This window comes from Mauremys reevesii, linkage group 16 (assembly GCF_016161935.1).
Source record: "Mauremys reevesii isolate NIE-2019 linkage group 16, ASM1616193v1, whole genome shotgun sequence".
Taxonomy (NCBI): Eukaryota; Metazoa; Chordata; order Testudines; family Geoemydidae; genus Mauremys; species Mauremys reevesii.
The window spans coordinates 4,849,741-4,875,253 of record NC_052638.1 but is presented as its reverse complement, the minus strand read 5'-3'; the positions used below and the strand labels follow the sequence as shown (position 1 = coordinate 4,875,253).

At 56.3% G+C, this 25,513-nt stretch overlaps 1 protein-coding gene across 3 annotated transcripts in view; it reads right to left on the bottom strand.

Annotated features, from left to right (window-relative positions):
- The window catches only part of CLEC18C (C-type lectin domain family 18 member C), a 37,421-nt gene that overhangs the window by 9,104 nt on the left and 2,804 nt on the right, over positions 1–25,513 (bottom strand). For all 3 annotated transcript variants that reach the window (XR_005589021.1, XM_039503645.1, XM_039503644.1), the window contains exons 3-8: positions 21,013–21,246; positions 19,437–19,534; positions 16,461–16,582; positions 16,233–16,340; positions 4,609–4,701; positions 2,760–2,866 (exon numbers count right to left, since the gene is read on the bottom strand). Coding sequence is in view for 2 of the 3 variants with exons in the window: in XM_039503645.1 (XP_039359579.1) it covers positions 2,760–2,866; positions 4,609–4,701; positions 16,233–16,340; positions 16,461–16,582; positions 19,437–19,534; positions 21,013–21,246 (762 nt within the window). In the remaining variant the exon portion in view is untranslated. The remainder of the gene's footprint in view (positions 1–2,759; positions 2,867–4,608; positions 4,702–16,232; positions 16,341–16,460; positions 16,583–19,436; positions 19,535–21,012; positions 21,247–25,513) is intronic.

The window sequence follows — 25,513 nt, the reverse complement described above, 5'->3', positions numbered from 1 at the left end:
CTCCAGCCAGACACTCAGGAAAAAGACTTTCAATATCCCAACATTGACTCTCAGTACTAATTACCAGTGGTGGCACGTTATTGACCTATTGACTAAATCACGTTATCCTATCAAACCATTCCCTCCATAAACTTATCAAGCTTAATCTTAAAGCCAGAGAGGTCCTTCGCCCCCACTGTTTCCCTCGGTAGGCTGTTCCAGAATTTCACTCCCTTCATGGTTAGAAACCTTCGTCTAATTTCAAGCCTAAACTTCCCGACTGCCAATTTATATCCATTTGTTCTCGTGTCCACATTAGTACTTAGCTGAAATAATTCCTCTCCCTCCCTGGTATTTATCCCTCTGATATATTTAAAGAGAGCAATCATATCTCCTCTCAACCTTCTTTTGGTTAAGGAAAACAAACCGAGCTCCTCAAGTCTCTTTTCATACGACAGGCTTTCCATTCCTCGGATCATTCTAGTGGCCCTTCTTTGTACCCGTTCCAGTTTGAATTCATCCTTCTTAAACATGGGAGACCAAAACTGCCCACAGTACTCCAAATGAGGTCTCGGACTAGCACCTCCTTATCTCTACTAGAAATACTAATGCATCCCAAGACCGCATTAGCCATCACATTGCCGACTCATAGTCATCCTACGATCAACCAGGACTCCTAGGTCCTTCTCCTCTTCCGTTACTTCCAACTGGTGCGTCCCCAGCTTATAACTAAAATTCCTGTTAGTCATCCCTAAATGCATAACCTTACACTTCTCACTATTGAATTTCATCCGATTACTAATACTCCAGTTTACAAGGTCATCCAAATCTCCCTGGAGGATATCGATCCTTCTCCTCCCAACCGTGTCATCCGCAAACTTTATCAGCCCACTCCTACTTTTGGTTCCGAGGTCAGTGATAAATAGATTGAATGAACTCCACTGGTAACCTCCTCCAACCCGACAGATCACCTTTCAATATGACCGCTGCAGTCTCCTTTAACCAGTTCCTTATCCACCTCTGGATTTTCATTTCAATCCCCATCTTTTCCAATTTAACCAGTAATTCTTCATGCGGTACCATATCAAACGCCTTACTGAAATCAAGATATATTAGATCTTGTCTAAAAATCTGTTACTTTCTCAAAGAAGGAGATCAGGTTGGTTTATCTACCTTCGAAAAACCATGTTGTAATTTGTCCCAATTGCCATTGACCTCAAGGTCCGTAACTACTCTCTCCTTTAATATTTTTCCATGACTTTACATACTACAGATGTTAAACTAACAGGCCTGTAGTTCTTTTTTCCCTTCTTGAAAATAGGAACTATATTAGCTAATCTCCAGTCAATTCAGAGATTCATTAATTCCTTTAATATTCTAGGATGAAGATTATCCGGGCCGCCTGATTTACTACCGTCATCCTGCTGCTTTGAGCTGCTGGCAAGGTAAGGGGTGGGGGGTGGGCTGCGAGCTCCAGGCCTGCCGGGGGGGGGCAAGTGGGGCAATTTGCTCCAGGCCCCACAAGTATGTCTCCCCCAGCCCCGGCCCCTCCCCCGTTTCCCCCTCCTCTTCCTTCCCCCCCCTTAAATCAGAACTTTTTATAGGGAACTGGTTGTTAAGATTTTGGCAGCTCATCACTGGATGCATCCCGCTGTGTGCTGCACCCGGCCGCCCTTGCAGATCTCCAATCCTGCGGCCCGTCCCCGCAGCTCGCCAGGGTCAATGATCAGCTCGGAAATGCCGCCGCAGGCCACGGTGGCTCGTGACACCCAGCCCCGCTCCGGGGCGTGCTGTCCCCCCACAGAAAGCCATTAACAAGCCGGCTCGAGGGGGGGCTCTTTTAGCTACACTGCAGAGGCTGTTCGAGCCAGAGGCCCCAGGTTCAAGCCTTTCTGCCAGGACCGATGGGACTAGCGCCGGGGGCTACAGAACGTGGGCCGGCTGCCACTCCCACACCCCCGCTAGGCCAGCCAGAGCCCCAGCCCCGGAGCACTGCCGAGAGCGGGAAGTACCGCCCTGATTGGCCCATGCTCCCTATGTGACCCGGGAGGGTGGCCAGCAGGCTGTCTGGCCCGCTGTGACTCCAGACCCCATCCTGCTGCTTGTTCTCCAGCCTCCCAGCCAGCTTCGCTCTTACTGCCCTCGGCGATTGCTCCCATCCCCGTGCCTCGTGGCTGCCCTTAGCGTGTGGACACAGCCCAGCCGTGACCAGCAGGCCATGCTGCCTGCACCGTGGTCTCTTTCATCTGCCCAGGGGCATTGGGTAACATTTGCTCACAATCTGGCCATTCAGAAACCACCACAGTTCGTATGGTGCCCACCACGTGCTCGGCCTGTGCCATGCAGTGGTTCCGAGGAGCCGCTGGAGACTGCCTGGGGTCCCGCGTGAATCCAGATCCCTGCGTTCCTTATAAAACGTGGGGCCTTGGGGACTGAAGAGACCGCAGGGCTGGTGGGAAAGAGGGAAGCCCCCTCCCCAGAGTGTGTTAGCACAAGCTCCAGTGCTGTGCAGGTGAATCCCAGCCTGGATTTCATTCCCCTGTCCCCAGACTGAAATATTACCGAATGCGGCTTCCTAAGCAACGCACTAGCTCTGTGTGCATGAGTGAGTGAGGCTGCCCTCTACTGGATGCCCCACAGAAAAGGTAAGAGACCTACTATTCCTAGCAGCTCAGGAGCTCTCCTTTAGTTCAAGCAGCTGTGGCCTGTGTTTTGGGACTGGAAGGAGCAGGGTCTGGCTCTCTCTAGGAACTGGGTCTTGCCTGCAGCACATGGGTTACCTGGCATTTTATTTTGGCTCCGTAGTACGTGTCTGCCTCAGAGGAAACCATGAAGCAGTCCCCGTCTATCCTCAGGTCGCAGGTGTGGAAAGGGAACTGAACCTTCGCTGTGAGAGGAGAGAGAGGGAAGGATCAGTCCCTGCTTTAACCCCCAGGGACTCTGCCTGCAAGAGAGAAAGCAGAGCCCTCTACACGTGCCAGTCCGGTCACTCAGCAGGCAGGCTCTCACCTGTAACTAGGGTTGCCAACCCTCCAGGACTGGCCTGCAGCCTCCAGGAATTACAGATTAATCTTTAATGAAAGATTATGTCATGTGATGAAACCTACAGGAACATGTAACCCCCCCTGTAACTCTCCTCAGCCCAGCACGTCAGGGGTGCAGGAAGTGGAACCGAAGGATTAGGATCATGCACTGCTCAGGTCTCCCCACAGGGCGTCACTCTTACGCCAGGCATTACTCCGGCCCAGCAGCCTTTGCATCAGGCAGGTCGGCACCTCTTAAAGGAGCCCGCACTGGTAGTCAGACGTTTGGGGGACGTTTGTTCAGACTCCCCATAAGTGTGGCACCATTCAGCCCCTGCCCTTGGCAGCCAGGGGGGTTAATTTAACAGCAGCTCTGCCCTCACCCCCAACGCCACCTGCACAGAGACCTGGGGTTCCCATAGGGCACTGCCCCAGTCTCACGGGTTCCAAACATGCACTGAATGGCATCAAGATCTTCCGCCTCTGACCCGGCCAGCGATGGGCCAGCTAGCCCGAGCAGGTCCAGCCCTAGCTGAGGAGCATCACATCTGCACCTTGGTCTCACTGCTAGCCAGCAGCTGGGGGACAGGAGGCGAGACTGAGCAGCCGTCTCCAGAACTGGGAGGGACGGGCAGAAGAGCAACAAATGACAACCAACCAGCCCCCTGGCTGCACAGCAGGGGGCGCCCCCGCCCCTGGAGTCATTTACACCTTTGCAAACTGGGGGCATTTAACACTCACCCATGCAGCCAGGCAAACTGCGACACGGGCCCAGGGAGGGGCCAAGCCTGGCAGTGCATTGACGCCAACAAGACAAGAGCAGCATGCAGCAGGGACCCCATCCCTGGAGTAATTCTGTGCTCACCTGGCCACGCACTGGAGAGCACACGGCACATCCTGGGCTATTCCCCCTGCCAGCACCAGCGGGCTCCAACCAGGCCTGCCCCATTCTAGGATCTGCTACCCTCGTAACCCTAGCCACGTAGGGAACCCACTGGAACCCCTCTGCCTGGGCCAGGGGGACGTCTGCCAGGATCCACATCTGGCCCTGGCCGCTCTTGGGGTGGGGGCTGATTATAAACAGCCGCTGAAAATGGGTTTGAACTCGGGGGCAAAGCCGTGGCTACAGCTGTGTGTACCCAATGCTGAATATGGGCAGGCCCCACCAGTCCCGGACTCTGCCCGACACAGGGTGCAATGGACGTCATTTGCTCAGCCTGGGATTGAAGAAATCTAAAGAACCACAAAGGGGCACAGCTGATGCCACGACCTAGCTGTCTGGAGTCCTGGGCCCCGCGGGAGCTCGGGACCCCCAGCAAAGGGGCCGAGGGCTGAAAGCAGAGGCTGGGCTGAACTGCAGCCTCCCTTAGCGACCAGCTTGTGAAACAGGGTCAGCAGCCAGCTTGGCGGCGCCGTGCGCTGCCGGTGCCCAGCCTGGAATGGCCTCTGGGCGCAGCCGGGGAGGGGAGGGGAGGAGCCGAGCTGGCTCCTTGTGCCCCTTGGCAGGGAGTGTGGGGGCTGCACCGGGCTGGGACTGCAGCTGAGGACGCAGGGGAACTGCCCACCCCTGCAGCAGCTGGGGCACACGTGACTGAGCCGGACTCACTGCCGCACTCCGCTCCACCGTAGCCGATGTCACAGAGGCAGGAACATTCCTCCTCCCTGAACCTCCCGTGGAGACACTGGATGCTGCACTTCACTGGAAGAAAAATGGGCCGTTAGTCTGCAGCCTGGCCTGGCGCTGGCTCCCCCCCGGCAGCGTCCCAGTGGAGCCAGCACAAGCTCTTAAACACCTCGGCGAGCACCACAGACACAACTGCAGGCTCTGCAGTGCATGACAGTGACACCGCATGGGGGACACACCCTGCATGGGTCACGCACGTCTGCACACATACACTGTATGGGACACACAAACATGCACTGCCTGTGGGGGAGGGAACACACATCCTGCATGGGTCATGTGCGCACACACATATTTCATGGGACATACACACTGTATGAGCCATGTGCACTCTCATGCCTACATACACACACACACACTGCATGGGCCATGCACGTGCACCCACCGCATAGGACACCCACCCACCGCTGCATAGGATATACACCCCCCCCCTCGCCTTGGACACACACACACACACACACACACACACACACACACATCCCGCATGGGACACACACCCACACCGCATGGGGGACACACACACACACACTGCATGGGTGCGCGCACACATACACACACAAATCCTGCAAAGGACACGCATGCACACAGCATGGGACACATACCCCACATGGGCATGCGCACACCCGCACACACACACACACACCCGCAAAGGCAGCGAACAGCAGAGAGGCAAACAGAAGGAGTTTGCCTGGGATCCCTCTGAGCAGAGGTACGCTAAGTGCTGCAGTAGGGGGACTGCGCTGGTGAGTATCTGAGTGTCTGTTGGGGGGGCAGTTTGGCAGTTTGACTGTGTGCTTGATTGTTTGATTGCTTGTTTGACCAGTGTGACCTGGGAGTGCTTTGTTCCAGCTGGGCCTGACTGTTATAAAAAGGCAGTCAGCTGCGAGGCAAACAGAAGGAGTTTGCCTGGGAGTTCGCCTGGAGAGAGCCTACTGAGGCCCCCTCTCGCAGGTTTCTCTGAGTAGCTTCTGCCACAAGTAAGGAAGCTCTTAGAAGGAAGAGACCATGGATGCTGAGCAATCTGCTGTTGTGACCTGCACAGGATGTGCCATGTTTGTCTTCCTTCCACAGGATAGAAGCGACTTTGTCTGTACAAAGTGCAAGCTGATCTCCATCTTGGAAGAGAAGATTCAAGGTCTGGAGAAACGAATAACAACCCTGCGTTCCATAAAAGAAAATGAGGATTTCCTGGATAGACGTCAGGATCAGCTTCAGCGGGCACAATGTTCTGAAGATTCAGAGCAGGCTACGCAGCGGGGACAGAAGGCCAGCGAGGATAAGTGGCAGCATGTGACTTCCAGAAGGGGAAAGAGTACCAGAAACATCCATGTACCAGAAACACAGATGCAAGTGAGCAACCGTTTTCATGTTCTCTCCGCAGGTGCTAGTGCAGAGAGTGGAGTGGATGATACACCTGATGGAACAGAGCAGAAGGAGACTCCACTGATTGGAAGGCATGAGATGCACCGTCCTAGGGATGGGGGTTCCACGACCACCACTCCCAAGAGGAGGAGGAGGAGGGTGGTGGTCGGGACTCTCTCCGCAGGGGACTGAGTCATCTATCTGCCGCCTGACCGGGAAAACCGAGAGGTGTGCTGCTTGCCAGGGGCTAGGATTCACGATGTGACGGAGAGACTGCCGAGACTCATCAAGCCCTCGGATCGCTACCCCTTCCTGCTTCTCCACGTGGGCACCAATGATACTGCCAAGAATGACCTTGAGCGTATCACTGCAGACTACGTGGCTCTGGGAAGAAGGATAAAGGAGTTTGAGGCGCAAGTGGTGTTCTCGTCTATCCTCCCTGTGGCAGGAAAAGGCCAGGGTAGAGACCGTCGAATCGTGGAAATCAACGAATGGCTACGCAGATGGTGTCGGAGAGAAGGGTTTGGATTCTTTGACCATGGGATGGTCTTCCAAGAAGAAGGATTGCTAGGCAGAGACGGGCTCCACCTCACGAAGAGAGGGAAGAGCATCTTTGCAAGCAGGCTGGCTACCCTAGTGAGGAGGGCTTTAAACTAGGTTCACCGGGGGAAGGAGACCAAAGCCCCGAGGTAAGTGGGGAAGTGGGATATCGGGAGGAAGCACAAGCAGGAGACTGCAAGAGGGGAGGACTCCTGTCTCAGACCGAGAAAGCGGGACAATCAGCGAGTTATCTTAAGTGCCTATACACAAATGCAAGAAGCCTGGGGAACAAGCAGGGAGAACTAGAAGTCCTGGCACAGTCAGGGAATTATGATGTAATTGGAATAACAGAGACTTGGTGGGATAACTCACATGATTGGAGTACTGTCATGGATGGATATAAACAGTTCAGGAAGGACAGGCAGGGCAGAAAAGGTGGGGGAGTTGCGTTGTATGTAAGAGAGCAGTATGACTGCTCAGAGCTCTGGTATGAAACTGCAGAAAAACCTGAGAGTCTCTGGATTAAATTTAGAAGTATGAACAACAAGGGTGATGTCGTGGTGGGAGTCTGCTACAGACCGGACCAGGGGGATGAGGTGGACGAGGCTTTCTTCCAGCAACTAACAGAAGTTGCTAGATCACAGGCCCTGGTTCTCATGGGTGACTTTAATCACCCCGATATCTGCTGGGAGAGCAATACAGCGGTGCACAGACAATCCAGGAAGTTTCTGGAAAGTGTAGGGGACAATTTCCTGGTGCAAGTGCTGGAGGAACCAACTAGGGGAAAAGCTCTTCTTGACCTGCTGCTCACAAACAGGGAAGAAATAGTAGAGGAAGCAATAGTGGATGGGAACCTGGGAGGCAGTGACCATGAGATGGTCGAGTTCAGGATCCTGACACAAGGAAGAAAGGAGAGCAGTAGAACAGAGACCCTGGACTTCAGAAAAGCAGACTTCGACTCCCTCAGGGAACTGATGGGCAAGGTCCCCTGGGAGAATAACATGACGGGGAAAGGAGTCGAGGAAGCTGGCTGTATTTTATAGAATCCTTATTGAGGTTGCAGGAACAACCATCCCGATGTGTAGGAAGAAAAGTAAATATGGCAGGCGACCAGCTTGGCTCAACAGTGAAATCCTTGCTCGTCTTAAACACAAAAAAACAGCTTACAAGAAGTGGAAGATTGGACAAATAACCAGGGAGGAGTATAAAAGTATTGCTCAGGCATGCAGGAGTGAAATTAGGAAGGCCAAATCACACTTGGAGTTGCAGCTAGCGAGAGATGTTAGGAATAACAAGAAGGGTTTCTTCAGGTATGTTAGCAACAAGAAGAAAGTCAAGGAAAGTGTGGGCCCCTTGCTGAATGAGGGAGGGAACCTAGTGACAGAGGATGTGGAGAAAGCTACTGTACTCAATGCTTTTTTTGCCTCTGTCTTCACAGACAAGGTCAGCTCCCAGACAGCTGCACTCTGCAGCACGGTATGGGGAGGAGGTGACCAGCTCTCTGTGGGGAAAGAAGTAGTTCGGGACTATTTAGAAAAGCTGGACGAGCACAAGTCCATGGGACCGGATGCGCTGCATCCGAGGGTGCTAAAGGAGTTGGCTGATGAGATTGCAGAGCCATTGGCCATTATCTTTGAAAACTCATGGCGATCGGGGGAGGTCCCGGATGACTGGAAAAAAGCTAATGTAGTGCCCATCTTTAAAAAAGGGAAGAAGGAAGATCCGGGGAACTACAGGCCAGTCAGTCTCACCTCAGTCCCTGGAAAAATCATGGAACAGGTCCTCAAGGAATCAATTCTGAACCACTTAAAGGAGGGGAAAGTGATCAGGAACAGTCAGCATGGATTCACCAAGGGCAAGTCATGCCTGACTAATCTAATTGCCTTCTATGATGAGATAACTGGCTCTGTGGATGAGGGGAAAGCAGTGGATGTGCTATTTCTGGACTTTAGCAAAGCTTTTGATACAGTCTCCCACAGTATTCTTGCCAGCAAGTTAAAGAAGTATGGGCTGGATGAATGGACGGTAAGGTGGATAGAAAACTGGCTAGATGGTTGGGCTCAACGAGTAGTGATCAATGGTTCCATGTCTAGTTGGCAGCTGGTATCCAGTGGAGTGCCCCAAGGGTCGGTGCTGGGGCTGGTTTTATTCAATATCTTCATTAACGATCTGGAGGATGGTGTGGACTGCACCCTTAGCAAGTTTGCAGATGACACTCAACTGGGAGGAGTGGTTGATACGCTGGAGGGTAGGGATAGGATACAGAGGGACCTAGACAAATTAGAGGATTGGGCCAAAAGAAATATGATGAGGTTCAACAAGGACAAGTGCAGAGTCCTGCACTTAGGACGGAAGAATCCCATGCACTGCTACAGACTAGGGACCGAATGGCTGGGCAGCAGTTCTGCAGAAAAGGACCTAAGGGTTACGGTGGACGAAAAGCTGAATATGAGTCAACAGTGTGCCCTTGTTGCCAAGAAGGCTAATGGCATTTTGGGTTGTATAAGTAGGGGCATTTCCAGCAGATTGAGGGATGTGATCATTCCCCTCTATTCAGCACTGGTGAGGCCTCATCTGGAGTACTGTGTCCAGTTTTGGGCCCCACACTACAAGAAGGATGTGGATAAATTGGAGAGAGTCCAGCGGAGGGCAACAAAAATGATTAGGGGGCTGGAGCACATGACTTATGAGGAGAGGCTGAGGGAACTGGGATTGTTTAGCCTGCAGAAGAGAAGAATGAGGGGGGATTTGATAGCTGCTTTCAACTACCTGAAAGGGGGTTCCAAAGAGGATGGATCTAGACTGTTCTCAGTGGTAGAAGATGACAGAACAAGGAGTAATGGTCTCAAGTTGCAGAGGGGGAGGTTTAGGACATTAGGAAAAACTTTTTCACTAGTAGGGTGGTGAAGCACTGGAATGGGTTACCTAGGGAGGTGGTGGAATCTCCTTCCTTGGAGGTTTTTAAGGTCAGGCTTGACAAAGCCCTGGCTGGGATGATTTAGTTGGGTTTGGTCCTGCTTTGAGCAGGGGGTTGGACTAGATACCTCCTGAGGTCCCTTCCAACCCTGAGATTCTATGATGATTCTATGATGACACGCATGCACTCAGCATGATGGAGGCAGTGGTAGCCACTCCATAGTCAAGGCTGAGCCTGGATTTCCATCCCAAGCCATATTTCCATCCTTTGCGCCCACCGTGGATGGGAGCTGAGCCGTTGGGTCTGCAGATTGGGAAGCTTCGAACAGGGCCCAGGGAATTTGGGAGCTGCTGGGATCTAGGCGTGTATTTGCTCTGCATTCCCATGTGCCTCACAAGCCGCATTCTTTTCCTCAGTGTCGGATGCTACATTGGCCCTCATGTGGCCAGTGGTGATGGGTCCCTGGGACCCAGCCCTCACACTCAGGTGCAGCCACCAGCATGGGGCAGTATCACATCCTGAGCCATTCCAGGGGAGGGCTATTTAGGAATTGTCACCCACATGCTGGGAGCCACAGAGGGTACATCTACTCTGCAAGGCAAGACCCACAGCAGCGAGTCCCAGAGCCGGGGGTCAACTGACTCAGGTTCGCGGGGCTCAGGCTGCAGGGCTTATAGCAGTGTAGACATGGATAGTGTGTGCGCGTGCCTCAGTTTCCCTGTGTGCTGCATGTTTAAGAAGGTGGTGGGAGAGGGGATGTTACAGAGGACGGAGAAGAGAGGGCCCCAGTGACCTGTTTACCTGGGACAGAAGACAGAGGACAAAGGAGCTGTTGGGGGATGATATAGGATGACTGGCGGCTGGACAGGAAAGAGAGATCAGCCGGAGCCCACCTGGATGCAGGAGAGACCTAGATGTACTGTGCTGAGGGTTGCTAGGCCCGAGGGCCTGGAGAGTTCCCTATGCTGTGCTCAGACATTCAATAAACCCTCCTGTTTTACGCTGCCTGAGAGTGGCTCTGGTCTAGATATCGGGGTTGGATTATTCCCTCCGGGAGTAGAGGCCCTGAGGGTCCAGAGCGAGTGGAAGCCCTGAAGGGGCCCACGGTGAGAAACAGCTGTGCAGGCCTGAAGGCTCAACCCCCCGAGAAGGACTGTCACACTGAAGGGGATTCCTCCCAGGGACCATACAGAGCCGTGAGTGCGAGCCCTGTGAGTCCGTGACAACGTGGTAGCAGAGGATGGTTGGCGGATGCACCCTGTAGACAGTTGGCTGCGAGCACAGGCACTTTGCAGTGAGTGGCTGCCAGCGATAAAACAAGGGAATTGAAGGAACCAGCGCAGAAATGGCCTACAACCCTCCCCACATCTGTGCAGGGAAAGAGGGCAGAGCGTTGTGAGGCTCACCTGGGAGCAGCTGATTGCCCGGCTGGTAGAGAGTGACCAGTCCACGGAACAAGTTCCAGATCCCAGCGGGGCTTCCGGGATGCCCGGAGAGCCTGGGAGTAGCAGGCGGGTACGGTTCCCCAGCCTGGGTTCCCCCCAGTGGAGGTGAAGAGATGGAAACCGGAGCTGAGAGTGAAGGAACTGGAGCTGGAGGAGCGGAGGCAGCAACTTGCTCAGAGCAGCAAAACCATGAATTGGAGTTGGAGGAGAGGCAGGTCAGGAGGACTTGCGGTGGGGTAAGTGGAGAAGGACCCCAAGCTGCCTGTTCGGCGGGAAGCCCAGATTCCAAAGTGTGCCCGGTGTAACGGGGGAGGGCTATCGGGGCCGACCCCCGGCCTGGGAGAAGGCTGGTGATTTGAACCAGACTGGCCCTGCGGACAGGCACAGCTATCTCACCCCCCTGCTTGGTCCCAAGGCCACAGGGCTGTTCAGCCAAATGGACAGTGCAGAGACTGGGGACTATGAAGGTTCAAACAGGCTTTGCCGCTTTCATTTGAATGGACCCCTGAGACAGACAGGAAAAGATTCCAGGATGTATGAGAAACCCTGGGCATCACGCACAAGGAAGTCACCACCCTGCTGGGAAAATCTCTCAGCAAGGGGGGAAAGGGTGCGGGGCCACTTCTGCAGAGAACGTGTAGAATCTGGTTGGATTGGGGCAGCTGTAGGACATCTGCCCTCAGAAGCCCAAAGCCCTGCAAAGTGCAGGTTCGCTGGCAGACTTGAGGTTATGGACAGCAGATGGGGTGTGGGAGAGAGACCCAGGTCGGGGACTTGGAGGGGGAGTCACCCAGAGACCTCTCAGAGGTGAGTCTCCAGGAAGCCCAGAAATGCCGGAGCAGGCAGACCCCTTCCCTGGGACCTGTGGGACCTGAGATGTCATTATTGCAGGCAAAAGGAGGCAAGGTGGTGTCATGCCCAAAGACACAGGAAATTTTTGCCCAACAGACCCCTTGAAGGGTTAATAGGTGAAGGGGAGACAGCCGTTAATGCAGGCTCGGAGAGGGAGCTGTGTGTCTGTCCCTTCAGAGGAAGCGGTCACCCAGCCAGCTCCTGGGGCAGAGCTGGCCAGGGAGGAGTGGCAGACGGGCTTCCCCTCCAAGCCCAGCAGATATGTCTGCTTGTACCCCCTGGGCTCAGGCCCCTGTGATCCCCAGGGGGAGTGGCAGGTGGGGGTCAATGGGGAGACATTCACGGAGTGAGGAGATTCTGGGACAGAGACTCTTGTGGGTGTGGTGCAACCTCACCAGCTGCTGAGGGGCCGTGTAACTTGGGGAAAGCTTCCCAATGGCAGCCATTCACCTCCTGTGCAGACAGAGACACAGGAAGGATGGGGGGGCTGGTAGCCAGGGTCCTTCAGCACATCAGCTTTGATGTACTCTTGGGAAGCGACTGTGTCTCTTTAAGACAGGATCCAGACCCCTTGCCAGTAACAGCCAAAGATCCGAACCCAGAGATGGGAAGGAGCCAGTGAGAATGTGAATGGCCCCGGCGGGGACGAGGGGAAGTCCCCCCGGCTAGTAGCACAAGGGAAGATCTCCGAGGCTCGAGTCTGCAGCCAGGCCCCTGGAGCTGAGTGGGACATCGGCCCTGCACTGAGGAGAGGTGGATCAATCTGGCGCTGACGTGGCAGCCAAAGCAGTGGGCTCACTCCCTGCCCTCACTGGGACACGGGTGCTGGGGGTGGTCGGACCCCCAGTTAAGATCTTGTAGTGAGGATACATCTGAATGGGGGCCCCAAAGAGGTTGGGGTGCAGGGTCAGCTCCCTGCAGAGGTGCTGAGGGGGATGCACTGAAGAACTGGCCAGATGGTGCCCTGGTCCTTGCCTGTGGCTGAGGTCAGGGAGGGGCACTTGGCCTGGCACCAGCAATCCACCCAGCAGGGGCGTGTGGAACCTCCACTGCGGGGAAGGGAGTTGCCAGGGACAGGGCTTAACAGTGCTGAGACCAAGGGGGAAACTAAGGCACAGCAGCTGAATTCCAGACCTAGCCGCAGAAGGATCCCGCCTGGAAGACGCAGGTGTTGTAAAATCTTGGGGAAGGATCACAGGGAAGGATCCAGGTGGGAGAAGGGACCTGGTACCAGGAAAGGGCTCTCCAAGGGAGAACTGACCCTTGGGGGATCAGAAGGCTGGTGGTCCCCCAGAAATACCACTGGGGGGGTCATCCCTTCTTCTAAATATCAGGGAGTTCAGCGCCCCCGGTGAGAGCTGCTGCAGAACATTTACTGCCCCGGAAATTCCCAGGGGTCCACCCTTTTGAGTTGGTGCATGGAAGGAGAGGGAGGGGACCCCTGGAGTTGATGAGAAACAAATGGGGAATCGGTGGTGGATTCTGAACTATCGTTCTGGGGAAAGCTCCCTGAGCTCATGGATTTGGCCAGGAAGAACCTAGCCGGGGCCCAGGAACTGCAAAAGGGCTGGTACGACAACGTGCCTGATCGGGGACTGGAAGAGGGGTCTCAGCTCAGTGCGACGAGCCTGGGGAGAGCCCTGGAAATCAGCAACCAGCTGAAGGAGGTGAGTCATGTGCTGGAGCTGCCCAGCTGGGCGACTGTACCACCCTGGCATACTGGAGCTGTGCTTTGGGCGTGTGTGGGGGCAGAGGGAGGAGAAGGGGAAAGGGAATCTCTCTCCTAAGCCAGGAGCCAATGCTCTGCTGGAATAACTTCCCCTCTCTGACCAGCTAACCCCTGCCTGCCAGCAGAGATCAGAGGGGCTGCGTTCGTACCCGCAGCCGGGCCTGGGCTCACTAATCTAGCTGTCCATGGAGGGAGAGGAGGTGTCTCCCGTTCACAGTCACCAGGGGAAAAGCCCGGGATCCAGAAAGAGAGATCAGTGACAAGCTGTTGTTAGGGGTGATCCAGCCTCATCCAGCCCTGGGCCTCCCCCGTGGGATTTTTGTAGTGTTTTACATGAATAGTGTGTGCGTGCCTCAGTTTCCCTGTGTGCTGCATGTTTAACAAGGTGGAGAGGGAGAGGGTTTGTTGTTGCAGAGGACCAGGTGTGACCTCACCTGGCAGCCGGGACCCCCGGACAATGGCGTGGAGATGGGGGTACCCCAGTGACCAGTGACCTGGTGACCGATAGGCTCAGCCCAGCTTGGAAGGCAGCTGGTTCTGGCCAGTGGGAGGACAAAGGGCTGAGGAGAGAGAGCCCCAGTGACCTGTTTACCTGGGACAGAAGACAAAGGACAGAGGAGGAGCTGTTGGGGGATATGATATTGGATGATCGGCTGGAAGGAGGGGGCTGCTGGACTAGGGAGAGAGAGCAACCAGAGCCCCCCTGGATGCGGGATAGACTTAGATGTACTGTGGTGAAGGAGGCCAGGCCTGAAGGCCCAGAGAGTTTCCTGTGCTGGGTTCAGATGCTCAATAAACCCTCCTGTTTTACGCTGGCTGAGAGTCACTCTGGTGCCCTCTGAGTGAGGAGGCCCCAGGGGTTCAGAGCGAGTGGACTCCAGTCCCTGAGGGGCCCCCGGCGAGAGACAGGCTGCTGAAGGCTCAGAGCGGTGCGGTTCCAGGAGGCTGAGGGGCTTAACCCCTGAGAGAGTGTGGACCCCCGCGAAGGGCTGTCGCAGTGAAGGGGGCTCCCCCCAGGGACCGTACGGAGCTGAGAGAGAGCACGAGTCCTGTGAGTCCATGACAGGACGTGCCTGTCTGGGCTGGAGCCCGGATTCATGGGGGGGTGGGTGGGGTGTCTCGGAGCCCAGGCTCCAGCCCGAGTGGGAACGGCTACACTGACCTGGGCTCAGACTTGCTGCCGTGGGTTTTGTACTGTGGCAGAGACGTACCCAGGGAGCAGGAAGGGACTGGGCTAGATAAGCCAGTTCCATGATTCCTGGGACACCTCAGGACTGATTTCTGCTGTTCTCAAGGGTCCCTGCAGAAATCCTCAGGATGAGAGAACCTGGGGGATGTCCCAGGCTGACCGGCCCCTTTACGAGGGAGCTGGTAAACCTGTGACTGGTCAGCTGCCTCCCAGCTGAGCTAGAGAGAGGGTACCTGGGCCATAGCAAGGAGAAACTGAGGCAGCTGGTTGGCCGGGAAGGGCAGGGGGGAGCTGCCTGACCGCGGAAGCAGCGGAGAGATGGCGGAGGGAGGAAGCTGCAGGAGAGCAGTAACTGGGAGCTGCTGGCGGTGAGTGCTGGGAAGGCTGGTGAGGTCTGGCCCAGGTGCAGGAAAGCTTGTGCAGTGGCCCCTATGAACAAGTAAGCCGGGCCCACAAGCCAGGGGCTGCCTCTGCAGAGAAGTGCCCAGGAGCAGGGGCAGGGCTCACCGGCAGGGAGGCCTGGGCAGTAGGACGCTGCGGGGAGCCCTCTGGCAGAAGAGCGAGTGGGGGCTGCAGGAGGCACTCAGGAGCACAGGGCTGGTCCTGGAGGGAGGTTCCCTGGGCAGGGGTAGGACTGACAGGCAGGGAGGCCTGGAGGAGGAGTGGCACGCTGCAGGGAGCCTCTCCCAGGGACACTGGCATGGGGCTGCAGGGAGATGTGGGGCTTGGAGCTCTTGGGTGGGGCCCTGGAACGGGAGCCAAGGAACTGGGGCAGGGGGTTAGTGACCTTGGACAGCGACCCCTGAACGGGAGTGAAGGCTGCTGCACGGTAACCGTGGCGGTGCTGGGGTTGGGGAGGGCCTGTCTGTACCACGAGGGATCTGTGGACTGGCTCTGTGTGTGAATTAAAGGGGCTCAGTTTGCTGCTGAGACACAATATTTCTTTGCATGGCTGGATGAAGGGGAAACTGAGGCGAGACTACAGTGGGTTCTTGGGCTAGCAAATGGTGAGGAGGCTAATTAGGCTTTTGGGCGCAGGTGAGTGCGGCAGGAGTGTCTCCCTTCACCACATCAGGCTGCTGCACTGGCCCCATGCAGGGGTTCCCTGCCCCACTCTCCCTGCAACACAGAAATAAGCCCTACAAGGATGTTGTTGCAGTTCTCAAAGCAAAGCCAATGTTAGCTACCCCCAGGCAACCCTCAGGGGATCGTAAACTGAGAAGAAACAAAAACAGTGGGAAGGAGCAAAATGCACAGACAGGGCAGGCAAATGCCTGTAACTGCCCCTGGAGAGACTCCAGCCTCCGATCTCCAGTGCTGCTCACCCCATCCCTGCCACTTCATCCTGAAAATGCTTCTGCTGCGCAGCCCCCGGGCGCCAGCCCCACAGCACTCCACACACAAGACTGTAATGCAACACAACAACCATGCAATGCAGGCGTCTCACCCGTGGCACCGATGGCAAGAGGCATCCCTGTGCACCCTGCACACACCCATGCCAGCCGGCTCTCTCACCTTGGCAGTACCGGCCCGTGTACCCTGGCAGGCAGTCGCAGTGGCAGGTGCTCATGTTCAACCGCCCGTCGTTCCTGCAGCTCATCCGACAGGGGTTCCTGGGGACCTCTGATCAAACAAAAAGCACAAGGCGGCTGTAAGATGGCAGGGCAGGGGGACTAGCATAATCTAAATTCAAGTGAAGGTACCGGGCTGGGGGGAGCAGGGGGTGGGGGAGCCAGCACTCACCACACAGCCCCCCACTGTGATCCCACGACTTGAAGCATCCGGAGCATCCTGAGGTGCAGAGTGAACACCAGGCTCCTTTCTTGTAAGGGATGATCGTCTTCCCGTTCATCTCCCAGTTCCCCCTGAGGGTGGAACAGACAGACATGGAGCCGCAGGGCCAGGGGCCCCTTTCCAGCCCAGGGGCCATGTGGGTTGTCCCCAGGCAGCTGGCCCTATTGCAGTCAGAGGCTCGGCCACAGCTCCCCACCTCCTCTCCTTCACCACTGGAGCTGGGCAACCAGCGTGTGAGCTGCACAGGCTGCAGTCGGCCCCTAATGCTTAATGGAAGGGAGTGCAGCATCTTCTGCCCAGGCAAGGCCGGCCAGCTGATTAGCCCCACCCACTTTCTGCTTCCAAGCCCCACCTACTTTAATAATAAGTCACACCCACCATCCTCTTCCCTGGGGCCAAGTCTTACCTTCTTTCATTGTAAGCCCCACCCACCTTTTACTTCCTGTGGGCCAAGCCCCACCTACTATTATCTTAAGCCCCACCCATTTTCTACTTCCATTGACAGACCCTTCCGCCCACCTTCTACTTCTGTAGGGCCAAGCTCCGCCTACTATCATAAGCTCCACCCACTCTCTGCTTCCATTGACAGATCCACCCACCTCTTTCAGTGTAAATCCCATCCCTGGGGCCAAGGTCCTCCCACTTCCTGGTGCGAAGGTTGCAGATCTCTCAAGACATCTAGATAGACTTATGTGTAGTGTTGGGGAGGAGCTGGTGGTCATAGTACATGTAGGTACCAGTGACATAGGGAAGGACAGGAGAGAGGTCCTGGAGGCCAAATTTAGGCTGCTAGGTAAGAGATTAAAGTCCAGGATCTCCATGGTAGCATTCTCTGAAATGGATAGGCTCCACTTAATCCAAAATGGAACCAGATTGCTGGCACTTAGTTTAAAAACTGCTCTACAACCTTTTTAATTTTAAGGGTGGGGGGAAAGCCGACAGCTGTGGAGGAGCATGTGGTTCGGTCAGAGACATCCCGTAGGGGAGGATCTACTAATGGAGATTCTCTATGTCCTAGTAAGGAGGAGAGGATGGAAGATGATAAAATAGGGGTAGGATCTGATGAGAAAGTCAAATGAAAAAAATTCCCATTCAACTACATCATGTAATGGCAGACAGCTAAAAAGGGACACGTTTTGCAAGTGCTTATATTCCAACGCTAGGAGCCTAAATAATAAGATGGGTGAAAATAGAGTGCCTCGTATTAAATGAGGATATGGATATAATAGGCATCACAGAACCTGGTGGAATGAGGATAATCAATGAGACACAGTAATATCAGGGTACAAAATATATCAGAAGGACAGAACAGGTCGTGCTGGTGGGGGAGTGGCACTAGATGTGAAAGAAAGCACAGACTCAAATGAAGTAAAAATCTTAAATGAACCAAACTGTACCATAGAATCTCTATGGATAGTAATTCCATGCTCTAATAATGAGAATATAGCAGCAGGGATATACTACTGACCACCTGACATGGCCCTGCTATATCACAATATTCATAAATGATTTGGGAAAAAGGGTAAACAGTGAGGTGGCAAAATCTGCAGATGATACAAAACTACTCACAATCTTTAAGTCCCAGACAGACTGCAAAGAGCTACAAAAGGATCTCACGAAACTGGGTGACTGGGCAACAAAATGGCAGATGAAATTCAATGTTGATACATGCAAAGTGATGCACACTGGAGAACATAATCCCAACTATACATATAAAATGACGGGGTCTAAATTAGCTGTTACTAGTCAAGAAAGATCTTGAGTCATTGTGGACAGTTCTCTGAAAACATCCACTCAATGTGCAGCGGCAGTCAGAAAAGCGAACAGAATGTTGGGAATCATTAGGAAAAGGATAGATAATAAGGTAGAAAATATCATTTTGCGGCTACATAAATCCATGGTACGCCCACATCTTGAATACTGCGTGCATATGTGGTCACCCCACCTCAAAAAAGATACATTGGAATTGGAAAAGGTGCAGAAAAGGGCAACAAAAATGATTAGGGGTATGGAACGGCTTCTGTATGAGGAGAGATTAATAAGGCTGGGATTTTTCAGCTTGGAAAAGAGACGACTAAGGGGGGATATGATAGAGGGCTGTAAAATCATGACTGGTGTGGAGAAAGTAATTAAGGAAGTGTTAGCTTTCAGAGTGGCAGCCGTGTTAGTCTGTGTCAGCAAAAACAACGAGGAGTCCGATGGCACCTTAGAGACTAATAAATTTATTTGGGCATAGCCCATGAAAGCTTATTTCCAAATACATTTGTTAGTCTCTAAAGTGCCACAAGGACTCCTCGTTGTTTTTAAGGAATTGTTATTTATTCCTTCTCATAACACAAGAACTAGAGGTCATCGAATGAAATTAATAGGCAGCAGATATAAAACAAACAAAAGGAAGTATTTTTTCACCCAGTGCACAGTCAGTCTGTGGAACTCTTTGCCAGAGGATGTTGTGAAGGCCAAGACTATAACAGGGTTTAAAAAAAACCTAGATAAATTCATGGAGGATGGATCCATCAATGGCTATTAGGCAGGATGGAAAGGGATGGTGTCCCTAGCCTGTGTTTGCCAGAAGCTGGAAATGGGCGATGGGATGGATCACTTGATGATTCCCTGTTCTGTTCACTCCCTCTGGGGCACCTGGCATTGGCCGCTGTTGGTAGACAGGATACTGGGCTGGATGGTCCTTTGGTCTGACCCAGTATGGCTGTTCTTATGTTCCATTATAAGCCCCACCCACCAAGTTTCTCTGGCATTGACAGACCCGTTCACCCATGCCTGCAGCCCGGGCTGGGGTGGACGACGCGGGGTTGTGGTGTGGGCTCACTGGGGCTGACGAGGGAGATGAGGGGGGTGAGCACATGGCCTAGGTTGCAGCCAGGCGGGAAGGGCGGTAGGCCCCATGCGCACGCCGAGAGGCCTTACCCTGGGGAGTAGGCGCAGACGAAAGCCTCTCTCCTCTCCTGGCCCTCGATGCAGGCATGCTTCCCGCAGCCCAGCCTGCTGGAGGTGGCCCAGACCAGCTGCAAGAGAGACACGGTGCAGGCCTCAGCGCACCTGCCCAGCCTATGCCCGCCACAATGGGGGTAGCCCCTTGCCACGGCTGCAGGCACAGTGCCAGCTGTGGGGGGCGCCAGCTGTTGCAGGGTGGCTGGAGGGCTGGCGATTGCTGCTGACCAGGTCACACAGCGAAGGGCTGGGAAAGGCCCCCCCACCACACTATTAAACTGGCAGGCCAAAGAGTCTCAGCCCAACGCTCTGCAGGGAGCCCAGATAGCCAGTGTGAACAATCGCCTTGGGATTGGGGTGGGGGATAATTGGTGCCTGTATAAGACGAAGCCCTGAATATCGGGCCCTCTGGTCACACTACCTGCATCCCATGGCCCGGTTGGATCCACCCCTGCCACAGCGCGTTCCACAGAGCACTGAGCTCCCCTCCCTTTAGGGTTGCCAACCCTCTGGGATTGTTCTGGAGTCTCCAGGAATTAAAGATTAATCTTAAATTAAAGATTGTCATGTGACAAAATCTCCAGGAATTTGTCCAGCCAAAGTTGGCAACCCTTCCTCCCTTTCCTCCCCTGGCCTGGCAAAGCCCTGCCCGTGCCCTGGCTGAGGAAGGGTGGGGCATGGGTATGGGTATGGCAGGGTATACGGGGGCTGGCTCAGCTCTGGGCCCAGCCATCCCACACGAGCAGTCCCAGCCCCAGCTGCTTGCCAGATGGTCGTTCCCCACTCCGCCCTCAGGGATGATGTGGGCATACGCGGGGTCCAGGCCTCCCACCGGGCCTCGCCCGCACGGGCAGGGCTGGAGCCCTTTGTCAGGCCCAGCATTCAGGGCCGGCTCTAGCATTTTTGTCGCCCCAAGCCAGAAAAAAAAAAAAAAGCTGTGTTTGCGATCGGCAGCAGCTCTACCGCCGCTTCTTCTACAGCGGCAGTTTGGCAGCAGGTCCTTCGCGCCGAGAGGCAGTGATGGTCCCGCCGCTGAATTGCTGCCGAGCGGCCACACGTGCCGCCCCTCTCTTCATTGGCCGCCCCAGGCACCTGCTTGCTATGCTGGTGCCTGGAGCCGGCCCTGCCAGCATTGCCAGCACTACGCCCTGTCCCTGGCCACCTGAGCAGCCAGGCCCTTCAGGCGCTGCTGGCTTTCCCTGGGACGGATGACAGCAGGCGGCGATGGTTACTAGGCAATGACGAACAGGCTTAGGTGCATTTTTATGGCCCGGACAGCCCCGGGCCGGATTCTGGCAGGGATGAACCCCTGGGGCCTGCAGTGGCTCGCACACACAGCTCTGCCAGTGTGCCTCCATCCTGACCTGCAGGCCACCTGCTCTTCCAGCCCTGGGCTACCTGGAGCGGCCCCGTGGCACCCAGTCACGTGGTGGAGGGTCTGTGATACAAAGGGAACCGTTCTCTCTGTACCAAGCTCTGCTCTCCTGCGGGGCGTGTGCTGGTGCCTGGCGCCCCCGGGGAGGAGACAGCGCTGGGTCCCTCGCTGGCTTACCTGGGTGTAGTGGCTGCAGGTGGCGTTCTCCAGGCACTGTGCTGCGTGATAGTCGTAGCTCCGTCCCTCGCTGAACCACAGCTCCACCACGGTGGCAAAGCTGGCCGCCCCGGTGGGGAGCAGCTGGGCATTCCAGCCCACATGCTGGGTGTGGTGCGGAGGGCGGGGCAGGGCCCCTGCCAGGCAGCTGGCTGCTCGCTCCTGGGCCAGCTGGGCCAGCTTCTCACTCCAGTCCTGTCAGCGCAGAAAGTGAGCATTAGCATGCAGAGCCTCCGGGACGCCTGGCCAGCACGGCCTCCGCAGGGGCCTCGGGCGCTGGGTCCATTGTCATAACGAAAGGGGCAGTGGGCTGTAGCCCTTCCCCATCCCCTTGGGGACAACCCCCGGGCAGCTGGTGAAAGCAGACGGCCCAGATCTCTGCCCACCTCCCGCCACCACCTGGGCCTCGGCTCTGCTGCGCTGAGGCCGGGCATCAGTTCTGTTCCAGCCACGAGCTGCTCCCCACAGCTGGCAGGAGAGCCCAGGCCCTCCCTGCTCAGACCCGGGGGAAGGCAAACCCAGATCAGTGCGGCCACGTTTACGGAAGTGGGCACTGGTATGTGGGGCCCAGCTTGAAACACCTGCAGCTCCCGCTGGCTGCGAGGGGGAGTCCCCGGCTGGCTGCAAGGGGGAGCCCCTGGCTGGCTGCAAAGGGGGAGTCCCCGGCTGGCTGCAAGGGGGAGCCCCTGGCTGGCTGCAAAGGGGGAGTACCCCCCAGCTGGCTGCGAGGGGGAGTCCCCGGCTGGCTGCAAGGGGGAGCTCCCTTGGCTGGCTGCAAAGGGGGAGCCCCTTGCTGGCTGCAAAGGGGGAGTGCCCCCCGGCTGGCTGCAAAGGGGAAGCGCCCCCTGGCTGGCTGCAAAGGGGGAGCGCCCCCCGGCTGGCTGCAAAGGGGGAGCGCCCCCTGGCTGGCTGCAAGAGGGAGCTGCAGGTTCATAGCCCCTCTGCAGACCAGGCCCTCAGTGGCTCAGGCCACGTCCCTTTCCAAACCACTTGCCTCAGTCCATGCCACGAGGGGCTGCAGCAGGAAGCACAGAGCGGCGTGGCTCTTTGACACCAAGGCCGGGCCCTCGCCCACGGTAGCCACAGAGCAGCAGGTTCTCCCCAGGCCTCGTGCTCACCAGCACCGCTGTGCCCCTGCGATTGCTGATGGCTCTGAGCACCGGGGGCCGGCAGGAGCTCGGGGCCAGAGCTCAGCAGGTGCCAAGCAGCTGAGCTCCAACTGAGGCCTGCTGAGGATCTGACCCTCTGTGCCCACTCGATGGGCAGGGGGACACAGCAGGGCCAGGACATGCATTGCATGTGGCAGCTTTCCTGGGGCAGGGACGGCGTCTAGCCCTGGCGTCGGGAGTTCAGTGTCCAACCCCTCAAAGCAGCTGGACCCAGCGGCCCCTGCCTGCGTGGGAGGAGGAGGATGGCACGCAGGGGTGGGAGGAAGACCAGGCAGTTGTTTGTTCCCAGGCAGAAAAACATCTTGTTCCAGACAGTTAAAATTGCAATTTCCACGGCTCTCAGGGCAGCCGAAGGGAGGAGGAAATGACAGAGCCTCTCCCAGGCCAGGAGCCAAGCGCCACACGTGGGAACTGCGCTGAGTCACCCTCCCTCACCGCTGCCAGCAGAGATGCCAGGCTCGGGATGGGGACTGGCACATGGGGAGCCCATGGGGTCCTTCCACCTGACCCCCAGGAGTGGGGTAAAAGGCCCTGCTGGGAGGTTTTCCCCCTCCTCAGCCCCAGAGATGGGCATGGGCGGGGGGCTTGGTGGAACACCCTCGAGGACAAGGGCAGGGGAGTTCTTCAGGGCCGGAGGGCAGCACCAGGAGGTAATGGCGCCTGCTCAGTACAGCTCTGGCCCTTTGAACCCTCCACGGGCACAGTGCTAGTCAGGGGAGGTTGCCATGCAGAGCCACAGGGGTTTTAAAGGGCCAGCCGTGGACTAAATCCTGGGGAACTGCCACGTTCCTTGCCCCTCTCCTCAGCGCTGGGAAGGCACGGCTCGCTGACACCCTTGCTCATCCCTAGGGGCTGGCAATGCTAAGAATCACCCAGCTGTGCGTTAGCTTCCTGCTTCGTGCATCTGAGATGATGGCAGGTTTGGGCTCAGCATCCCGCTGGGCACAGCCAGAAGGGGAAGCAGCCCAGATGCTTGTATTGATAGGCCCCACCAAAATGGAGGCAATTTTCGTTTCTTAGCAACAGCTCGGTTAAATGACCATTAGCAACCAGCCAAGCTATTCACTGGCTTGCTCCTGGCAGCATTGAGAGTAATGGCAAAACTCCCAGCGATTGCCATGCAAATAGGATCAGGCTGAACAAAGCCACCTATTAAACCTGCCTGGCTCCTGCTAGCTTGTCACCGGGCCATGAGATGCCACCGTGCATCCTTAAAGGGACAGCACCACTCCTGCCTGGGGCCCCTTGCCGTCCTGTTTCTACATGGAAGCTGGACCCACCCGTGACCCACGTGCACAGACTGAGCAGAGTGGCCTGTGCAACATTTGAAACAGCCCGTGGTTGCCCACAGGTGCCCTGTGAATTTATCCTGAGCCATTCAGGATGACAAGGCCGTTTCCTCCCCAGACCTATGTGGAGAGCTGGGGGAGTTTATTATGCTTGAAGAAACCAGCCGTAAAGCACCCACACCCACTCGCCACTCAAACGTCCCCTCCCGTTGCCTGAGTTAAACCAACTCCATTAATTATTGCTAACGAGGTGCCAGGCTGGGAGGACAAGGAGATTAATGGCCTTTTGTTCCAGAGCGCTGCCCTGGCCTGCCCAGCTGTGCCAGCCCCAGTGCCTGCAGCCCCCACGCACTCCCTGCCCATTGCCCACTCACCCCTGGCTGCCCCAAGCAGCACCCTGGCTGAGGAGCAGGGAGAGGCCAGGAATAGGGGTCTGGAGCCAGATTTCAGCCTCCCCAGAGGTTGGGTGTTCAGAGCCGGGGATTGATTTGGCTCATCATAGACCTAGGCCGGATTCACAAGCACTCAGCACCCAGCGTGCTGGGCTCGTGAAAATCTCTCCCTTAGTGACCAGTGGCACCATTCAGATGCAGCCCTGCCGGGTCTCTGAGCTCCCTCCAGATAAAACCACAGGTGCTGGGCTCGGGCTCCTCTGCTCTCGGAAGTGGCTCAGTGCCTCCGGGCAAAGGGCAGTGCTGGGATGCCGGCGAGGGCCTGCAACGCCCTGGCGCAGGGGGGTGGAATATTTGCTTTTCAGTATGGACAGATCAGCTGCCAGGTGGGTGCTACCTCACTCTCGCCAGCCAGTGCCCCAGGCACCCAGCTCCCTGCTCCATGACATACCCAGCCTGTGCTAGCAGCTGAGCCGGCAGGGGAAGCGGCTGATGTACCAGGGGTCGTTTCCCTCCTTCTGGCAGGGCCTTACCTCCCACTGAGTCAGCACAGGGGTCCACCTGGGCCCGCCTCCTGCCCCATGGGACCAGCCTGAGAGGCCCCATGTCCCATGTCCCACCCAGAGCGGGGATGGGCCTGGCACTGCAGAGGAAGGAGAAGGGAAGAGCGAGATGGACCGGGACGGTTCCCGTCTGCAGGGTCCCGTGGAGGCGGATGTTAGACACTCCACTGCCCCAGGCCCAGCGTTCTGACCCCAGACGAACTGGTAGCCAGGGACCATCCTGGGGACTAGACGCAGGCCAGTGCCCGAACTTCTCTGCGGCCAGGAGGCCAGACTGTCCCCAGCCAGGGCTCTCTCTGCTTCCGGGCAGGGCTTTGTCCCCGCTGGCTGGAGGGAGGGTGCCCCCCATAGAAAAGCCACCCCCAAAGTGGATGGCTCCCCGCATGGCTCCCTGGGAGACCATGGCTAGCTGCAGCCCTGCCCTGGCACCCTGCTTCATTCATTGGAGCTGCTCAAGCAGTGACAGCATCGGTAAGCTCCTGTGCTGTCGGGGAGGTGGGAGGGGAAGACACACAATGCTGCACACAGTTTGGTGCTGCTGCCTGGACCAGGGCAATAAGCGTACCCGTCACCCCAGCTCCAGCCTCTCCGCTGTGCAATGAGCCCCCCCAGAAGCAGGGAGAGCAGCCTCAGCCCCCAGCCATGGGGAGAGCAGCAGGAGAGGGCCCGACACCTGACATCTTGCCCCTGAGAAATGCCGGCTACATCTGCGTGGTTCTAGTCTGTCCGGTGCCTGCAGACCTGCCCCCTTCTGATGCAGTGACCTGCTCCCCGGGACCCAGAGTGAAAGCCCCCAACTGAGTGACTGAGACGGGTTTGGGGCCGGGCCAGCCACGGGAGGGAGCTGAGTCCATGGTCCATGGTCTGTCTGCGACATTCAACGTATTCAGCCTGGCTTGAGTCTGCTGGCCTGCAGGTGGAGAAAACGACCTCGCTAGCTGCTACCTGAGCTTGTTTGCGCTGGAGTCACTGTTAGACACTGTGTGTGTGTGTGTCTGTGTGCGTCTCTGTCTATGTGTGTGCGAGTGCGTCTGTGTGTGTCTGTCTGT